This window comes from Rattus norvegicus, chromosome 7, assembly GCF_021556685.1.
Source record: "Rattus norvegicus strain SHRSP/BbbUtx chromosome 7, alternate assembly SHRSP_T2T, whole genome shotgun sequence".
NCBI classification, from domain to species: Eukaryota; Metazoa; Chordata; class Mammalia; order Rodentia; family Muridae; genus Rattus; species Rattus norvegicus.
In genome coordinates this window covers 72,666,082-72,684,370 of record NC_141540.1, presented here as the reverse complement: position 1 = coordinate 72,684,370, position 18,289 = coordinate 72,666,082, and the positions used below count along the sequence as shown (strand labels likewise).

The window sequence follows — 18,289 nt, the reverse complement described above, 5'->3', positions numbered from 1 at the left end:
CCCATCCACCCATCCATCCATCCATCCATCCTTCCGTCCATCCATTGTATTGCTATAGATATTAAGCACCATTTCAAGAATGCGGACCGAATAAGATAGGCAGGATTCCTGATCCAGGAACCCTTGTGATAGGCACACATTTGTTTGAAGCAGATGGTCTTTAACCAGTACCCTGGAAGCTGCAAGACTGAGGCACGCCCCCTTCCCAGAGTCCTCTGGCGCCCCGGCTCTGCTTTGCGGGGCAGCACACCTTGCCGAAGGGCATGAAATAGTGCTCCACATGGGGGTCGCTAATTCGCTCCGGTTTGTCGCTGTCGTCAGCGATTACTATGGTGACCGTAGGGTAAAAGCGTCTGATGCTGGCAATGAGTGCCCGTAGCCGATCATAACGAAGAAAGGTCTTGGTGGCAACGGTAACCAGAGCACTGATGTTGTACTGGGCTGAAAGGAAGATACAGGGGTCAGTGTAAGGGGAGGAAAAAAATAGAGTGGGAAAGCAGCCCCACCCTCACCCCTAGGGCCAATCCCTCTTTATTTCCCTAATCCCAGGAGTCTCAACCTCACCTCCTTGGGGTAGGGATGATGGTGGGTACAGCCGGGGGTTGGGAGGATGTCTTATGAGGATGGTGAAGGCCACTTCATGTCCCTTGGTGGAGAACCGGACTGGGAAGAAAGGACGTGGAATTGGACCCTTAAGGCTAGAAAAGCATTCTCCTTTCAGCGGGCCAAAATTTAAATTCCTAATCTATGTTTTGCCTTTCCAGACCTTGGTGGGCAAGAACACACAGTTCTGACTTCTGTGGAACTTACTGTTGTTTTGTGGTGTGGGGAATTGAACTTAGAGCCTACCACATGCTTGGCAAGCACTCTACCACCCAGCTGGGACCACCCAGCTATACTCCCAGCTATCGGTGTTCTGGAGGATGACCCTAAACTTCTTGAACCTCCCACCTCTGCCAGGTGTTATTATCTACAGATGTCTCCTAAGGAGACATCAGCTAGGGGTCACAGCATCTGTGCAGTGCTGGGGACCAACCCCGTGGTCTTGTGCATACCAGGCAAGCATGCTACCCATTGAACTACAGCTCCTGTCCAGAGACCCAACAGCTTAGCAGGTGGAGCAAAGACAAAGAAATCCCCACCCCGGCCCCTTTGGTTTCTGGAGTCTGGATCTTGCTCTGTAGCCCTAGCTGGTTTAGTACTTAATGCATATAGCCCAGGCTTGCTCTAACACTAAGGCAATACTCCTACCTGCCTCAGTTTTCTGAGTGCTGGGATTATATAGATGAGCATCATCACATGTAGAGAAAAATTGAACTTTTTTAAAAGGTTAATCTTTACTGAGCATTTACTACATGCCTAATACACACACACACACACACACACACACACACACACACGTGTATATATATTCTTGCTATATAGCCTAGGCTACCCTTGAACTTTCTCCCCTCCTGCTCTAGGTTTCCAAGTACAAAGATTACAGGCATGGGTCACTATGCTTTGCTCTGTGCTGCACAGACTTAAGTTTTTCTGTAACTTGGTTGTGGTGGCATACATCTGTAATCCTGGGACTTGCGAGGTAGAAAGGGGAGGAGCAGGAATAGTGAGTTTGAGGCCGGCCAGAGCTAATTAAATGAGATGGTCTCCAAAAACAAAACAAAAAATTGAGAACGTGTTCTAAATAGATGAAGCTATTTAATCCTCATGGCAATCTCATTTAATAAATTCCTACAGGAAGCCAAGCTTAGACACAGAAAAGTAAATTGTCCATATTCTACAAAGCGATGAGGACCTAATTATTCTGGTTTTAGGCTGAGTAAATGAGAAAAAACTAGTGCTACAGTACTGGTATTAAATAAGAACGGTGGCAAGGAACCTTGTCTAAAGTGAACAAGAAACATCTGAGTCCAGATGCAAACATCAAGGAGCCAGCCATGAAAAAAATCTTGAGCAAGAACATCCCAGGAAATGTCAGATTCAAAGGCCCGGAGGTAAGGCTCAGTAAGGCGAGTTTTGGAGAAAAAGAGGAAGAGAAAGGGAGCTTGGCTTGGTTGGGCTAGAAGCAGCCAGAACAGGTCACTTCCTGGAGCTGTGATGATGGACAGAAGTGGGAACGGGCTCTCCAGCTCTGGTTTCTCCCTGGCCTGTTTTGGCCCCAGATAAACAAAGGCTCCTCTGACTCCTGGCCCTGCTGGCCCACTTGCAACATTCATTGTGTGTCTAGGCTGCTCTGGCCATTGCCCGAGATCCTCCCACAGGCTGTCATTTGCTCTCCTGGTTATTTCTGTTCTTTTTGTCTGTCCCTGCCCCTCTGCGGGCCTCCCACCTGTGTCTGCTGTGTTGGCTTGGTAGCTCCGGCTGCTGTAAGTCACCAGTTGCAGCTGTCGGTTGAGTTTATCCAGAATTGGGCTGGCAAGGGTGAGGTCCGACTGCCCCTCTCCAGTGAGAGTCACCCCTGTTACTTCCCCTGCCACATCCCAGGTGCCAAGGGAAGCAATCAGGTTCACCTAGTAGAGGGCGAGAGACAGCAGGGTTAGACCGCCTGATCAGACTCTTGTTTTGAGCCTTTCATCCCTCGGGTGGATCGGTAACCCTCCAAGCGTTCTTCATTCTCCCTGCCCACCTGGTCTCTTTACTGTTTCCTCTCACCTGATATATTTCCTGAACAGAAGCTTCCTGCAGACTTAGCCCTGAGAGGAAGAACGGGGAGCCAGAATTACACAGACAGTCCTGAACTCTTCCTCATTTTCTTTCCCCGTTCCACCACGTGCCATATAGAGCTTTATGGCCGACTTCCCCGTGGAGGCCTCAGCGGGGCTGTGCACCGAACTCAAGTGTCTGCTTTTTAACTCCTTCCCATGGCTTCCATAGCTTGTCCTGCCTAGCTGGCTATCAAAGAAGGGATATCTCTCCGACTGCAATCCCGACTACCTTAGAATCCCTCTGGCTCCACCTCCTGCCGCCTAAACCCGCTTTGTCAGAGATCTCCACCTGCCAGCCTGTAGCTCTGCCACCCTCACGGCCTGGCTCGTCCCCTGAGACCTTCCTTCTTTACCTGGCACCAGGATGCTCCTGAGGGGCTGAACCTCCACACCCTGCAGGGGATACTGTAAGGGGGAGTTGGCAGGGGCTATCAGCAGCTGGTCAGCCAGGGACCGGCTCCTGTAGTGCAGAGGTGACAAAGGAATCAGTAGGAGAGGAGCTCTTTCTTCGGAAGGGGGCACTATGATACCACTGGCCTCCCTGGGAAGAGCTGGATCCTCCTGTCCCACTGGTACCTTGCAAGGAAGGCCTGGTATTCCTGCTCTCTGGAGATAGAAACAGCCCTCAGCTCCTCGGCGTCAAAGGCTTTAGTGAAGTCAATCGCCCGGACCTGCCTCAGGAACGGCAAGGCAAAGCGTCCTCCGCTGGACTCACAACTGCAATTGTTCTGAGCCAGCAGCCTAAAGGGAGGAGAAGCGGCTTCAGAGTGCAGGTACCTACGCTCCGTTTGTCTCACAAAACGCACAGCACCTCACACTTTGATCCCTTAACTCTGCCCACGGATAAGGCGGCTTATCTCTTAAATCTGAGCTTTACAGAGGTGCGGAGTAGGGCCAATTACTGGGGTGTCTACGTAGCCGCCATCCAGGAGCCCTTCTGGAATCTCAAATCTAAATCAAGACAGCAGGCAGTCTCCCGGTGCTCTTGTGCCTGTACATCCTCCCACACCCCAGTGGCAGCGACAAAGTTAAGGAGGATAGATTTGCCGCGCCCCTGCCTCCCCCCACCCATCACCTCAGTTCAAGCCTCGGTAGCCCTTTCCACCTCCCCGATGACTGTGCCCAACCAGTCAGCAGAAAGCAGCGTCCGAGTCCAGCACTGGAGGAAACAAAAGCTCCCGGCCACCGCCTCCAGCATGCTCTGCGCTGTCGCCGCCACGCCGCGGTCCGCACTCACCCCACCACTTGCTCCTTGATCCTGACTGGGATGTGTGCGTAGCGAGGCTCAGTGGCAAGGTCTAGCAGATCGAGCCTCGGGGGACCTTGTGGGGGTGACCACAATGCCAGAGGGTTCGGGAGACCTGGCGCGTCTCGGGTGCTGGCGTACAGGAGACCCAGCGAGGCGCAGGCAAGCAGCAGAACTAGCGCATAGAGGGCCCGGCGGTCCAGCCGCATCCTGAGGTGGGGGAGGGTGAGAGGTGACCAGGCGCTGAGGGAAGATGAGGGCCCAGGCTGTGGACCCCTCCGCCTCCGAGACTCGCTCAGGTACCCAAGGCCATCCATCTCCGCTCCACACGGCGCGCACCCCTTCCCTCATGCCTACCCCAAAGGTCTCCCGGCCTCCTTTCTTCCGCCTCTCTCTCTCTCGCCTCTGGGCTTCCGCATTCACCCAAGGTTTGGCGTGGTGACATGCAGCATCTAGGGGTGCGCGGCCCTCGGGGACCCCACCCCCACCCCACGGGCAGCAGCCGGGCCAGGGTGCTGCGGAGGGGCGGCTGTACTGCACCTGGCGGGTCAGCAAAGGCACGGCGCCCGCGGGTGCCCGGCCTCGGTGACCCTCAGGTGGCCTCGGTGCGCCACGGGCACGATGCGCGGGGCCCGGCGGACGCCGCTTCTGCCCACACCTCGGCCGCCGGGCGCGCCAGCGCACTGACCTGTCTAACGTTCTAAGACCGCGGCAGGATCGCGGTCCGGGCACTGCCCGGTTCTCCGCCCGAGCCGGGGGTTCCTCATGAGGCCGGCGACGGCCTGATGCGGGAGCTGGGCGGGAGCCCGACAGTGTCGGGGATCCGACTCCTCCCGCCTGCGAACTCCGGGGCTTTGTAGACCGCAGCGCGGGGGTGGTTCTGAATGTTTCCTGCCGGGGTGAACTGAATCGTAAATCCGCCGCGCCCCAGCCCCAGCGACAAAGCTGGGGAGCCCTGGCACCGCGTCGCGCTCAGGCCTCCGCCCGGCTCTCACACCGCAGCGCCGCTCCCGGGCTGGCTGCCGCAAAGGCTCGGGCTCTGAGCGGGGATGGGGAGCGCCGCGGCGCCTTCTGGCGGGCGCGGAGAAGATTGCTCAAGCAAGGAGCCTCCCAGGATGGTCCTCTTCACATCCCTTCGTCCCCAAACCTCCCTGTCTCAGAAGCCGATTCCCGGTCCCTGCCATTTCCCCATTCGTTCACTGTGTAGCCCCAGGAAGGGCGATTGGGTACAGTGTGCGGTCTAACCTCGTTTCGAGAAACACTTGGATGGAGATGAGGTAAAGAAAACCAGCCAGCCCTTGAGATAAACACTGCCTAACGAGCAACAAAGACGGCCGCCTCCCTCTGATCCCTCGGCTCCGAATTCCAGCGATCAACCTAGGCAAGCCGTTACTCAATGGCCTACTTCCCCTAACTGCTTCTTGGTACAGACTTGAGGAGAAACCGTCGATACTAGTTAGATGGACAGTGATGTAGGCCATAGGTAGCTTGACCCCTGACCCTGACCAGAATCAAAGTCCTGTAAGTCCTGTGGTTCTCAGAAGGATCAAAATTTAATAGAAAAACTGATAGAACACGAAAAATGGGGCGGCAGGGGGCGGGGAGATAGGTTTTGTGTGTGTGTGTGCGCGTGCGTGCATGTGTGTTGTGTGTGTGTGTGTGTGTGTGTGTGTGTGTGTGTGTGTGTGCGTGAGTGTTGGGAAAAAGAGGGAAATTCCACCCTTAAACCGAAAGTGTCAGATCAAATGCTAAAAGTAGAATTACAAAAACTTTAAAATAAGTTAAGAACTTTTTTTTTCTTTTCAGTCCGAAAAGATCCCCTAAGCAAGAGGTGAAGGGAAATATTAGTAAACCTGCCTATATAAAATGCTTACTGGAGAGGTGGCTTAGTGGTTAAGAGTACTGGCTGATCTCCGGAAGGACCTGGGTTTAATTCCCAGCACCCATATGGCAGCTCACAACGGTAATTCCAGCTCCAGGGTGTTCTGTGGGTAGAATATTGATGTAGATAGAAATAGAACTTTTTACAAAACACTTGATAGTCATAGTTATGTTTTAATTACTGTGTCCAAGAAAGCTGTGAAACAAAATGGTCTCTAACCTGTAAACTCTTTGCCCAAGGACAGATACTACCTGAGTCAGTCGATGGAGACTGTGATCCACATCACATAGCAAGCCACACACTTCCACTTTCCTAATCAAGGTGGTTGACCCAACTGCACTGGATCAATGAGAGGTGAGAGGTCTGCAGGCAGAAAGTGTGGCAGGACATATGCTTGCTTCCGTCTGACCAAGGTATAAAGTACATAGCCTTGTGGGTGAGTCATTACATCATGAGAATAATTTAGCAGTATCAAGTTACACGCTTCATTGTGTTCTGGTGGTGTCACAGATACACACCCCGATTTAGTGGTCTGTGCTTACTGTAGCAAAAATGAGGGTTAAAATAATAAAAGGTGCCCTGAGCCTGATGTCACAGGACTGTGATACCAGCTCCTTGAGAGGCTGAAGGAAGGGGGTCAGAAACTCGAGGGTAGCTTGGGCTGTAGAACAGTCTGAAGCCAGCCTGGGCAACAAAGCGAGACCCTGTCTTTAAAATCAAAACTAAAAAGACACAAGGATGTGGTTCTATGATGGAGCACTTGCTGGGGGAGAGTGGCCCAGTGGTTAAGGGCACGTGTGGCTCCCTGCAGTAGTGGTGCATACCTTTAACGCAAGCGCTTGGAAGGAAGAGGCAGGAGCATTTCCGAGAGTTCAAACAACAGCGCCAGTTGTTCCTACAGAGAATCGGAGTTTGGTTCCCATGGGGTCACCCATGTGGTGCTTTTCACAGCTGCCTCTAACTCTAGATCCAGAGGGTTCCGCACCTTGCTCTGCATGTGTACATACTGCCCTCCCTGCACACAGAGACAGACAGTACACGTGCGCACACCTACACGGTGCATACAAGGATGGTTGGAGTTCTAACACCTAACTAAGCAGTTGTCGCTTTCCCTGTGCCAGTCACAAGTGCTGAGCGTCCAGCTTATCTGATGACAGCCAATGTTCCTGCAGCTGAAGAGCTCCTAGTCATCCTCCACGAGGAAGCAGGAGTTGCTTAGCCAGAGGACAAAACTAAGATTAAACACTTGACAGCATCTATCCATGTAACCAGAGTACCATACTGCCTCCAAGGCACAGGCACCACGAGACAGCTATGAATGTTGTCTGAAACAAAACCATATGTTTAATCAAAACACAAATTTTGGATCTTTTTCCTTGTGACTCAATTTCATGGAGCTCAAGTGTGACCTTGACCGAAAACGACATTTAAAAAAAAAAAAAAAAGGTTGGATATATCTCTCAGTGATGAGCCCCTCGGCCATGAAGGATGACTAATGATATCAAAGACAATAAAATCTACATCTGTCTACCTCACTATAAAGATGCTCTTAGCCTGTGCAGTGGCGTCTGTGTTCCCAGCTACTCAAGAAGGTAAGGTATAGGAGGGTCACCTGAGTCAGAGGTTAGGGACAGAGAGACAGCTGGGTAAACACATGCTTTTCAATAATGCTCTTGAGGGTGCTGAAAAGACGACTCCACTGTTACAATCACTGGCTGATCTCCCACAGGACCTGGATTTGATTCCCAGCACCCACTTGGCCGTTATAAGTATAACTACAGTCCCCAGTGCCCTCCTCTGACTTCCTCAGGCACCAAGCTGCACAGACACACATATGGGCAAATCACTCATGCACATAAAATGATCAGTAATTTTTTTTCTCTTTTCTTTTTTTCAGAGCTGGGGACCGAACCCAGGGCCTTGCGCTTGCTAGGCAAGCGCTCTACCACTGAGCTAAATCCCCAACCCCGATCAGTAATTTTTTTAAAGGAGGAATTTTATATTACTGAAAATACAAGATTGTCATCAAATGAAAAATAAGAAAGATAGCGGAAGTTCTGTTGTTCATTGTTCCCAGAGCAACTTTTCTCCTGGGCTTTTATGTTATCTAAGATAAGAGCTTACACACATAGCTCTGTTACAGACGAACTGGCTCAAGAAATTGTCTCTGGAGTTGAAGACTTGGTAACCACAGAGAGGAAGTATTGCTTGAACTAAGATAAGTGTATGTGCAGACTATTCTCAAGAGTACAAAAGCCGACTTAAGTCTTAGACTTTCTTCAACACATGGTAAATTGTCAAAAACAGGCTTTTAAAAAGAGCACCTACATTGTGTGTGTGTGTGTGTGTGTGTGTGTGTGTGTGCACGCTCGTGCGGATGTGTGCACGCTGTGAGAATACCACAACGCCAGTGTGGCACTCACAGGACATGCTGAGAGCCTCTGCTCTCTCCCTACTACTTCTGTGTCCCCAGAATGGACCGCAGGTTGTCAGGCTTGGCAGGAAATGCCTTCTCCATCTCATTAGCCTAAGAGGTTTGATTTTGCTTCATATGAGTGCAGAGATCTGTGTATCTTTTACTGTAGTGTTTTGCCTGCCTGTGCGTTTGTTCTCTATGTGTGTGGAGACCAGAAGGCATCAGATCCTCTAGAACTGGAATTACAGAGAGTTGCGAGTCACCATGTGGGTGCTGGGGACTAAATCGTCTTTCCAATCTCTGCATTATCTTTCTCATAAAGACAAACAAGCTCTTTGGACTCATTTCCAGTTTTAGTCAAAGGTTGAGACAGGGAAAGTTAAAGATGAACCTAGAATTATAGAAAATAATTAGTTAAAAAAAAACACAAAAACAAAACTAAACAAGGGCTGGGGAGGAGGCTCTTGCACAGGACTCAGGGTTGGTTAGTTCCCAGAACCCATTGAGTTACACACATACACATTCACACACATACACACACTCACACACATACACACACACAAACATACACATACCCACATACACACACGCACACACACTCACCCATACATTCACACACACACAAACATACACATGCCCACATACACACACACATGCACACACTCATACATACACACACATGCACACACACACATACACACTCATACATACACACACAGACTCACACAAACATACACACATACACGCACACACTCACACATGCACACACATACACACACATACACTCGCACATACACACACACAAAATGTAATTTTAGAAACTTTTAAAAGCATTGTTTTTAAAATTGGCAGGAGGGGCTAGGAAGACAGTTAAGTGGGTAAGAGCACTGACTGCTCTTCCAGAGGACCCTGTTCAGTTCCCAGCAACCCTGTGGCAGGTAACTGTGGTTCTAGGGACGCCAACAACCTCTCTGCCATCCGAGGGCACCAGGCATGTGAGTGGTACACAAAATGTTCCAAGAAGGCAGCTTAAAGAGGTTCGCACTGGTAGAATATTAAGATAATTTTAGCATAAAATAATTCATGATAAGAATGAAATGTGAATTTTTGGAAAACACAAATCTGTTAGCCTAAACTAAACAAACAAACAAAAACAATTAGGAACCTGGCTGGGTGTGGTGGCCATGCCACATAAGTCTGATGCTGGAGACGTAGCCAGGATTATGAGTTGGAAGCCAGTTCGACTTAAGGTGGGGCAGGTAATGTGCTCAAGTCACTTGCTGTCAACATTGATAACCTGTTTGATCCCTGTTACTTAATGACACAAGGGCAGAACTTTCTCTCCTATCTGAGAAGTTGTCCTCTGACACCCCCCCATGCTTGCTCACACACATACACACCATAAACAGAACAAATAATTAACAGACATTAAGAACCCATGAGCCATGCCCTAGGTAAAGGGCAGGCGCCCATTGATAAGTTTTGTAAAATGACTATAACGATCACTATGGAAACCAGTTACAGCGAGACAGTTAAATGAATTTTTTTTTTAGCTTCGTACCACTTTTTTTATTTTTAATTAGATATATTTCTTTACTTACATTTCTTTTTTTTTCTTTATTAACTTGAGTATTTCTTATTTACATTTCGATTGTTATTCCCTTTCCCGGTTTCCGGGCAAACATCCCCCTAACCCCTCCCCCCTCCCCTTCTACATGGGTGTTCCCCTCCCCATCCTCCCTTAAATGAATTTTTATTAAAGGGGAAACTTGGTAAGAGGAGAATCTACACATTTTTGTGACATGTTAGTCTTTGTAGCATTGAGGATCAAACCCAGGCAAGAGCATCAGGCAAGCACCGGATCCCCAGCTCCCGAAGTTCTCCTCCTTCATTAGCTGCAAAACGGAAAAATGTCCAGTGCATAACAGTCAGTGCCTTAGGAGGGACATTACTCGGGAGGAGGAATGGAGGTATAGGATGGACCTCCACACAGGCTACCCTGACGAAGACATATTACAGTGCAGACTCCTACCTGAGGTACTTAACTCAATCCTAAGGAGGAAGGTAAACAAACAAGGAGGAAATCGGTGTGTACACATATATGTGTATGAATACAAAACAACCTGTATTTTTTTTTAAAATGCCAGTCATTATTTTCAGAGGAAGACTGAGAAATTTCCAGATTAAAGATGAATAAGGAACTTCCACGGGGACCTATCCACAGGTGTTGTGTTTGCATCAAATGCATAAGGCTGGAGTCACTGGCCATGATTGAGAAGAGCTGATCTGGGTGAAGGGTAACTGCCCTCACTCCAGTCACAGCTCCATACCACACAGACACCACCATGCATCTGTTGAATGAGGTTGTGGGAGGTGTCGCCCTCAAGCTGCAGGAGAAAGAGAAGAGGGGCTGGAGGGATGACTGACTGGAGGGTTGCGAACACTTGCTGCTCTTCTAGTGAACCCTACTTAGGTTCCCAGAACCCATGTCGTTAAGTGGCTCACAAGCGCCTGCAACTTTGGTTCCAGGGAATCCTACACCCTCTCCTGGCCTCTGCGGACACCTGCGCATATGTGGTCTATCCATGGTCACACACATGCTCATAACTAAAAACAAAAATAGGTCGGGCATGGTAGCTCACACCTTGAATCCCAGTACTTGGGAAATAGAAGCAGGCAAACCTCTGAGAGTTCAAGGTCAGCCTGGTCTACATAGTGAGTTCCAGGCCAACCAAGGCTATATAGGGAGACCCTGTCTTCACAAATAAACAACAAACGAACAAATCACACCAAATAAATTTCAAAATAAGGGGAGGGAGAGAGCGAGCGAGCGAGAGAGACAGGCAAAGACACAGAGAGAAGCAAAGAGAGGCAGACAGAGAGACAGAGACAGTTCAAGGCAGATTCTGACCCTGGCAAATACCAACGCTTTTGGAGTTTAGCAGCCTTTCCAAACTACAGGCTGCTCAGCCTATAGTTGGGATGAATCTGAAAATATCAAAGGAGTCATTTGAATCTTCTGGGAGAAAATAGTTTTAAGAATCCTGTAACAAGGGGTTGGGGATTTAGCTCAGTGGTAGAGCGCTTGCCTAGCAAGCGCAAGGCCCTGGGTTCAGTCCCCAGCTCCGAAAAAAAGAAAAGAATAAAAAGAATCCTGTAACAACAGGGTTGGGGAAAAACTATAATAGAGATGTGATCTTAAATATAACGTGATCCTAGATTAAACTCTGACTCTCAGTCGAGGGAAATAGCTATAATGAAAACTTTTGAGGGTGGCTCACAAGCAGGAATATGCATAGTAGATTAGTAAAAGTTAATGTTTAATTGGGTTAAAAGATAATTGTTGAAAGGTAAATATTAAATTTCGTAAAGTTGATAACTGGTGTCTAAGAAACTCCTTGTTCTTTTTTTTTTTTTAAGTATAACTTCCTTTTTATTTTTCCAAAGTATTTTTCTTTCTGTCTTCATGAAATCTCCTCTTCACATGGGCTTTGGTGGAGGTCGTGGTGCAGTGCCAGCAGGTCTGAATCGTGGTGGGGGTGTTCGGTCCTCACGAGATGGATTCCTGGTGACCTTGCTGTGAATGGCACAGCTCACGCAGTAGTGCAGCTTGACAAAGAGCTTGGGAAGCACGTAAGCGTCGAAGACACTTGCTTCAGATATGTCCCTGACTGCAGCGGCTTCTATGATGTTCCGAATGATGAACTTGGGCACACACTGGGCACAGTTCGTGCAGCGAATTGGCTGCACATGGCCCAGGCCTTTTTTGGCACGACTATTGTTTTTCCTTTTTTTGGTCATATTGGAGCCAAGACTCCAAAACTCCTTGTTCTTAAAGGTATACTCTAGAAAGTAAAGCATCAAGGAGGTACAGTGTATGCAGCCTGCTCTCAGATTGTTCTGAAAAGTGCTGGAGAGATGCTCAGCAGTTCAGAGCACTGGGTTCTTCTAAAGGATCCTGTTACCTGGCTAGTTGGTCAGTTTGTGCTTTTACTAATATTAGAAGGAAGCTTTCTGGGGTTGGGGATTTAGCTCAGTGGTAGAGTGCTTGCCTAGCAAGCGCAAGGCCCTGGGTTCGGTCCCCAGCTCCAAAAAAAAAAAAGAAAAAAAAAAAAAAGAAAAGAAGGAAGCTTTCTCCTATTTTGTTTCTGCAGGTTCTAGAAACTTTCTCATGTCCAAGTTGGTTTCATGTTCTGTTGTGTTCTGTGCCCTTGGAAACCAATCACGACAGGAGTCAGAAGAACTGCTTTGTATAGTTACCCCGAATGAGCTTGGACCCACTGACCACCCAGCAGCACTTCCTAAACCTGTGTATAATAAGCCTTTATGGTATTTGCCTTTATAAGCTGTCCCTAGGGCGGACCCCAACATAAGAGAGACATTTGTACCAATACAAGAAGCTAGTTGGAAGACTTCCATTTTGAATAGGGGCTGGGTAAATTTTAAGTTCACAAGACCACCCTGGGATCTGACATCCTACTTGGAAGAAAGAGACATGTCCTTGGGTAGCTGACTTCCTGGTTGGCAGGTTAAGAGATGAAATATCAGGGGCTGGAGAGATGGCTCAGCGGTTAAGAGCACCGTCTGCTCTTCCAGAGGTCCTGAGTTCAATTCCCAGCAACCACATGGTGGCTCACAACCATCTGTAATGAAATCCGATGCCCTCTTCTGGTGCGTCTGCAGACAGTGACAGTGTATTCATATAAATAATAAATAAATAAATCTTAAAAAAGAGAGATGAATATCAGACAAGTCCCCTGCCAGACTTGAATACCCCAGCCAATGGGAACAAGATACTTGTATAAGAAAGACATATTTCTAAGGAAATCCCTAAATCCTGATTGGTGGAGTAGCTTGGCACAGGTGTTTGTGGATTTTAGGCTTAAAGACCATGTAGGATATTAACTCAATGTCGCGGTTTAGCTCCCAAGTCTGAACCATGACCCTGGTCAATCAATCCTGGAGAATATGCTCACTAAATTATCTGTGTCTGACTGAGATCCGTGTTCCTGTGGCTAGTGAGGTGATCCCTGGACCCCAACAGGTTCCATTCCCAGCACCCATGTGATGGGTGAGTGGTTGTTCTCGGTAATTTCAGACTAACTTAAGTGGCTTGCTGGAGTGGATTTTGGAGAAAAAAAAAAGTCTTATCAGTTGATTTATTTATTTTTAGCACCACACATGCTAGGCAAGCATTCTACTGAGCTACACGGTGATTTCAGGGGATCCCTTTCAGGCTGCCCCCATTTAGTGTAAGGTAGCCTAAAGGTTTGTTTCCTAGTTTATTCAAAGTTGTTTATTTAGACAAGGGATCCTGAGCCGTGTCAAAGGTCTTCTGCACTGTTTGAGGTGACGGCCTGATCTGGTCCTTGGGTCATTTACCTATTTACACTTGTTAATTTGTGAACTCTCACCTGAGCCTAGATCTTTAGAATGAAACCAAGTTGGTCATGGGGTATGATCTTTTCCCTTTTATGTTTTTCAACAACCTTACTGCATTTTATTCATTTATTTATCACACACTTGTGTACATGCTTGTCTCTGTCTGTCTCTGTGACACATGTATGTGTGTGTAGTGCTGGGGTGGGGGTGGGAGGTGTCAGAGACCAACTCTCCGGAGTCTGACCTCTCTTTCCACTGTGTGGATCCTGGGAACCAAACTCTAGTCGTCAAGCTAGGTAGCAAGTTCCTTTACCTGCTAAGCCATCTTGTCACCTCCCATCTTCTTTGAAAACATTTTTTTTTAGATCTATTGATATTATATGTTTTACCTTCATGTGTGTACATGCACCACACGTGTGCCTAGTGCCCTCAGAAGTCAGAAGGCACCAGATCCCCTGGGACTGGAGTTATGCATGGTTCTGATCCACAGTGTGGTGTGAACTTGTAAAAGGGCAGTTAAGCGCTCTTAACCGCTGAGCCATTTTTCCAGTCCTGACTCTGATCTCCCTAATGTTATCTTCATTTCTTTCCTCTTAAAAAATTACTTTTCTGGTGTGCACCTAGATTAATGGGTCCTTTACGATGTTTTCTTTACACTTTAGCCTCAGTCTATCTGCTTTTGCCTTAATGTGTTCTTGAGTTTAGTTTTCCAAAATTTGACTGACTTGTTGCTGTTGTTCCTGTGTCCAAGGAAGTTGGAATATAATTTTCTTTCTTCATTTCCTCTTCTGATTTTGGTACCAGGTAAACGCTGCCTTTGTACATGCATTTGCTGGTGTTGCCTCTGTTCCTGTTTTGTGGACCAGCTCCAGGAATGTCAGTGTTTGTTCCTCCGTGGTTACCTCTCATGATGGTTTGTATATGCTTGGCACAGGGAGTGGCCCTATTAGGATGTGTGGCCTTGTTGGATTAGGTGTGTGGGTGTGGGCTTTAAGACCCTAGTCCTAGCTGCCTGGAAGTCAGTATTCCACCAGCAGCCTTCAGGTGAAGACATAGAACTCTCAGCTCCTCCTGAACCATACCTGCCTGGATGCTACCATGTTCTGCCTTGATGATAATGGATTGAACCTCTGAACCTGTAAGCCAGCCCCAATTGAATATTGTCCTTGTAAGAGTTGCCTTGGTCTGTTCACTGCAGTAAAACCCTAACTAAGACACCTCTGTTGAGAAGTTTTTTTTTTCTCTTGGGTTTGGTGTTTTGGTTTTTGAGACAAGATTTTTCTGGGTAGCCCTAGCCGTTACTCTGTAGACCAGGCTGGCCTCAAACTCACCGAGATCCTCTCAAGTGCTGGGACTAACAGTGTGAGCCACCACTGCCCAGCTGTTATGAGGCTTTCCATTTAATTTCATTGATTGTTGTGGATCTGCTTAAACTGTGCTCTACCTTATTTATCAAACCATGTGTAAGACACACACACACACACACACACACACACACACACACACACACACCCCAAGCAAGCAGTCCTGCTCCATGTCAGAGTTCCCAGTCACTCCTAGTTATGAGGCCCTGGACTGACACTGACCATGAAGAGAGGGCTTTGGCCCTAGACTTCATCTCCAACAAGAATGTGGCACACTGGCTGGCACACGCAGGGAACAGTGAGACTTCTGCACTACACAGTTTGGATTGCCTCTCAAGTTAACAAGTAACTAGATTTAAAAACAAGACCAAAAACAATTCAGTGGTTGGAGAAATGAGTCAGTTGTTAAGTTGCTGCTCTTGCAGCAGCTCAAAGTTTGGTTTTTAGCACCAAAATAGGCTCACAACTGTCTGCTACTACAGTGCAGGGGATCCAGTGACTCCTTCTGGCCTCCATGGATGTCTGCATGCAGGCATAAGTGTGCACAAGTAAAAACAAGTCTTTTAAAAAGTTTCAATTGGGGGCTGGAGAGATGGCTCAGTGGTTAAGAACACTGACTGTGGGGTTGGGGATTTAGCTCAGTGGTAGAGCACTTGCCTAGCAAGCGCAAGGCCCTGGGTTCGGTCCCCAGCTCCGAAAAAAAGAATAGGAAAAAAAAAAAAAAAAGAACACTAACTGCTCTTTCAGAGGTCCTGAGTTCAAATCCCAGCAGCCACATGGTGGCTCACGTGTAGTGGGATCCAATGGCCTTCTTCTGGTGTGTCTGAAGAGAGTGACAGTGTACTCATACATAAAATAAATAAGTCTTTTTTAAAAAGTTTAAATTGGGGGTTGGGGATTTAGCTCAGTGGTAGAGCGCTTGCCTAGCAAGGCCCTGGGTTCGGTCCCCAGCTCCGAAAAAAAGAAAAGAAAAAAAAGTTTAAATTGGGGGGAGTGATACAATCAAAGGAGAAGGGGAGGGAGGAATAGGAGGAAGATCTTCGTGAGGGGGTACTGGGAGGAGGGAGGGTCTGATAATGGAATGTAAAGTGAATAAATAAATTTGAAATTTACACAAAAGACTTCTTTTCACACTAATAGTGTAGAATTTTCCCTCACAGAGCCCTTGTAGCCCATGTACCTAGAGATAGGGTCTTGCCCAAGGGAAGAAAATTTAACAATATCTGCATAGTATTCTCTCTATAAACTTTTTCCTTGGATGGAAAACACACAATTTAAAGAGAGGAGAGAGAGAGAGAGAGAGAGAGAGAGAGAGAGAGAGAGAGAAATAGGTAGGCTTCATCTTTGAGTCTCACAACATCTTGTTCAGGGTCATGAATCCAATTCTGATGATAAAGTGACTGCACATGAAAGTAAATTTTTGTTTTCAGTGTAGGATCCCTGAGAAAAGATGCAGATGTGTGTGCGTGTGTGTGTGTGTGTGGTGTGTGTGTATGTGTGGTGTGTGTGTGTGTGTGTGGTGTGTGTGTATGTGTATGTGTGTATGTGGTGTGTGTGGTGTGTGTGTGGTGTGTGTGGTGTGTGTGTGTGTGGTGTGTGTGTATGTGTGTGGTGTGTGTATGTGTGTGTGGTATGTGTGTGGTGTGTGTATGTGTGGTGTGTGTGTATGTGTGTGTGTGGTGTGTGTATGTGTGTGCGGTATGTGTGTGGTGTGTGTGTGTGTGCGCGCGTGTATGTGTGGTGTGTGTGTGGTGTGTGTATGTGGTGTGTGTGGTGTGTGTGTATGTGGTGTGTGTGGTGTGTGTGTGTATGTGTGTGGTGTGTGTGTGGTGTGTGTATGTGTGTGTGTGGTGTGTGTGTGTGTGTGTAGTGTGTGGTGTGTGTGATCTGATGGCACATGCTCCACAAAGCCCTCATCTCTCAGAATGAACACACTAGGAAAATCTGACCTTCCTTCCGTGTAACCTTGCCCGTGCCCATGGCTCTGGTCCAGTTAGCTGTTGCAGTTTTGGGGCTTCTACCTCGAGCCATGCAGCCACGAGGAACCATGATGACCTTAAACCTCACTGTGCTTTAAGTAACTTATTAAAAAGAAATGTGCTATGGGTGGTACCTGTGAGCCAGGGTAGAGAAGAGTTCTGAGTTTGGGGTTAGGATCATATCCTGTTGTTTTTTTCTAGGGTGAGAGGTGAGACTCTAGGGTCAAACCTAGTTTTCCACTACCACAAGTTATGAAATCGAGCTTTCTGCATCTGGGGAAATGGCAGGGGTCAGCACATCCTCAGTTCAGCAGGTGAGTCTTGATGTGGGAAAACCACTACAAGGAAGAATTATATTTCAGGATAAGAACCCAACGAGGTCCCTGTGAGTTTGAAGCCAACCTACTCTATAAAGTTTGTTCTAGGAATCAAAGACGACACAAACAAACCCTGTCTTCAACAAAACAAACAAAAGTAACCAACCAACCACCACCACCACCACCATCAAATCCACCAACATACTTCATCTGGCAGAAGTACTCGCCCTTTAGAGCACTCTAGGCTGGCATACTGTTACAATCCAGTGTATGTGTGCACAAGGTGTGTGTGCAGGATTGCCTAATTCACACCCCATTGCCCCCGTTACGTCAGGAATAATTCTATTTATCTTCCAAATACAAGGGTGGTCTGAGGTTCCTTCAAGTCTTCCTGAGGGCTGGGGAGACCAACCCACCAGCAACCCTCCACTCCTCAGCTGGCTACAAACCTGCACATCATCTTGCTTTAACTTTGGTAAGTTTCATGTGTCTAGAAATTTATTTATTTCATTAAAGTTTTCCATTTATTTAGAATAAAAGATTTTTCTAAGTACTAGTGATTTCTTTTTTTTAAATTAGAATCTGCAGTAACAAACATCTCTTTGCTGTAAAAAACAAAACAAAACAAAACAAACAAACAAACAAAAAAAAAACAAACCTAAATCCCAAACGTTCGACTTACCAAATGAAGATTCTGGATGCTGCCTGAAAGTCTGCTAGCTTGGAGAGGCAGAGAAAAGCACCCTGCTGACCTTCTTACTCCACTGATGTCCCAGAAGGAAAAGGCTCTTTCTTCTCCACACTGTGTTAAACACCCTTCAACTCAAACACCCTCCTCTCTACTTTCTTACACTCACTCCCTGGCAGCTGGTTGCTTGCTCTGCCTCTTGGCCTCACATTGATTTTATTTAATCCAGTTTGTTTTGTGTCAGACTCAGGCCAAGAGACTGAGGTGCATATCTCACATACCAAAGCTGGCCTGGCCTCCAGGTTCTCCC

At 47.5% G+C, this 18,289-nt stretch overlaps 1 protein-coding gene, 1 long non-coding RNA gene and 1 pseudogene across 18 annotated transcripts in view; 1 reads left to right on the top strand and 2 right to left on the bottom strand.

Moving 5' to 3' along the window:
- Window positions 1–18,289, bottom strand: part of B4galnt1 (beta-1,4-N-acetyl-galactosaminyl transferase 1) — a 20,426-nt gene extending 2,137 nt beyond the window's left edge. The window contains exons 1-8 of one of the 9 annotated variants that reach the window (XR_015624367.1): window positions 4,309–5,002; window positions 3,943–4,161; window positions 3,282–3,446; window positions 3,059–3,165; window positions 2,653–2,693; window positions 2,330–2,510; window positions 565–698; window positions 251–441 (exon numbers count right to left, since the gene is read on the bottom strand). Coding sequence is in view for 7 of the 9 variants with exons in the window: in XM_087558932.1 (XP_087415058.1) it covers window positions 251–441; window positions 565–663; window positions 2,330–2,510; window positions 2,653–2,693; window positions 3,059–3,165; window positions 3,282–3,446; window positions 3,943–4,268 (1,110 nt within the window). In the remaining 2 variants the exon portion in view is untranslated. Of the gene's footprint in view, window positions 1–250; window positions 442–564; window positions 699–2,329; window positions 2,511–2,652; window positions 2,694–3,058; window positions 3,166–3,281; window positions 3,447–3,942; window positions 5,003–17,973 lie in introns of those variants that run through there. The other 8 variants (XM_087558936.1, XM_087558934.1, XM_087558935.1 and 5 more) reach the window with 8 other exon arrangements.
- LOC148004736 (uncharacterized) lies at window positions 3,834–8,153 on the top strand. Of its 8 annotated transcripts, none has more exons than XR_015625429.1 (4): window positions 3,834–5,332; window positions 5,758–5,914; window positions 6,078–6,187; window positions 7,731–8,153. It is a non-coding gene; the product is annotated as an uncharacterized LOC148004736 (long non-coding RNA). The 8 variants fall into 8 exon arrangements; XR_015625430.1 differs by having other exon boundaries at window positions 6,078–6,246; XR_015625427.1 differs by having other exon boundaries at window positions 3,834–5,472.
- Window positions 11,673–14,841, bottom strand: Rps26l1 (ribosomal protein S26 like 1; annotated as a pseudogene). Its single transcript, XR_015625422.1, has one exon. The product of XR_015625422.1 is annotated as a ribosomal protein S26 like 1 (transcript).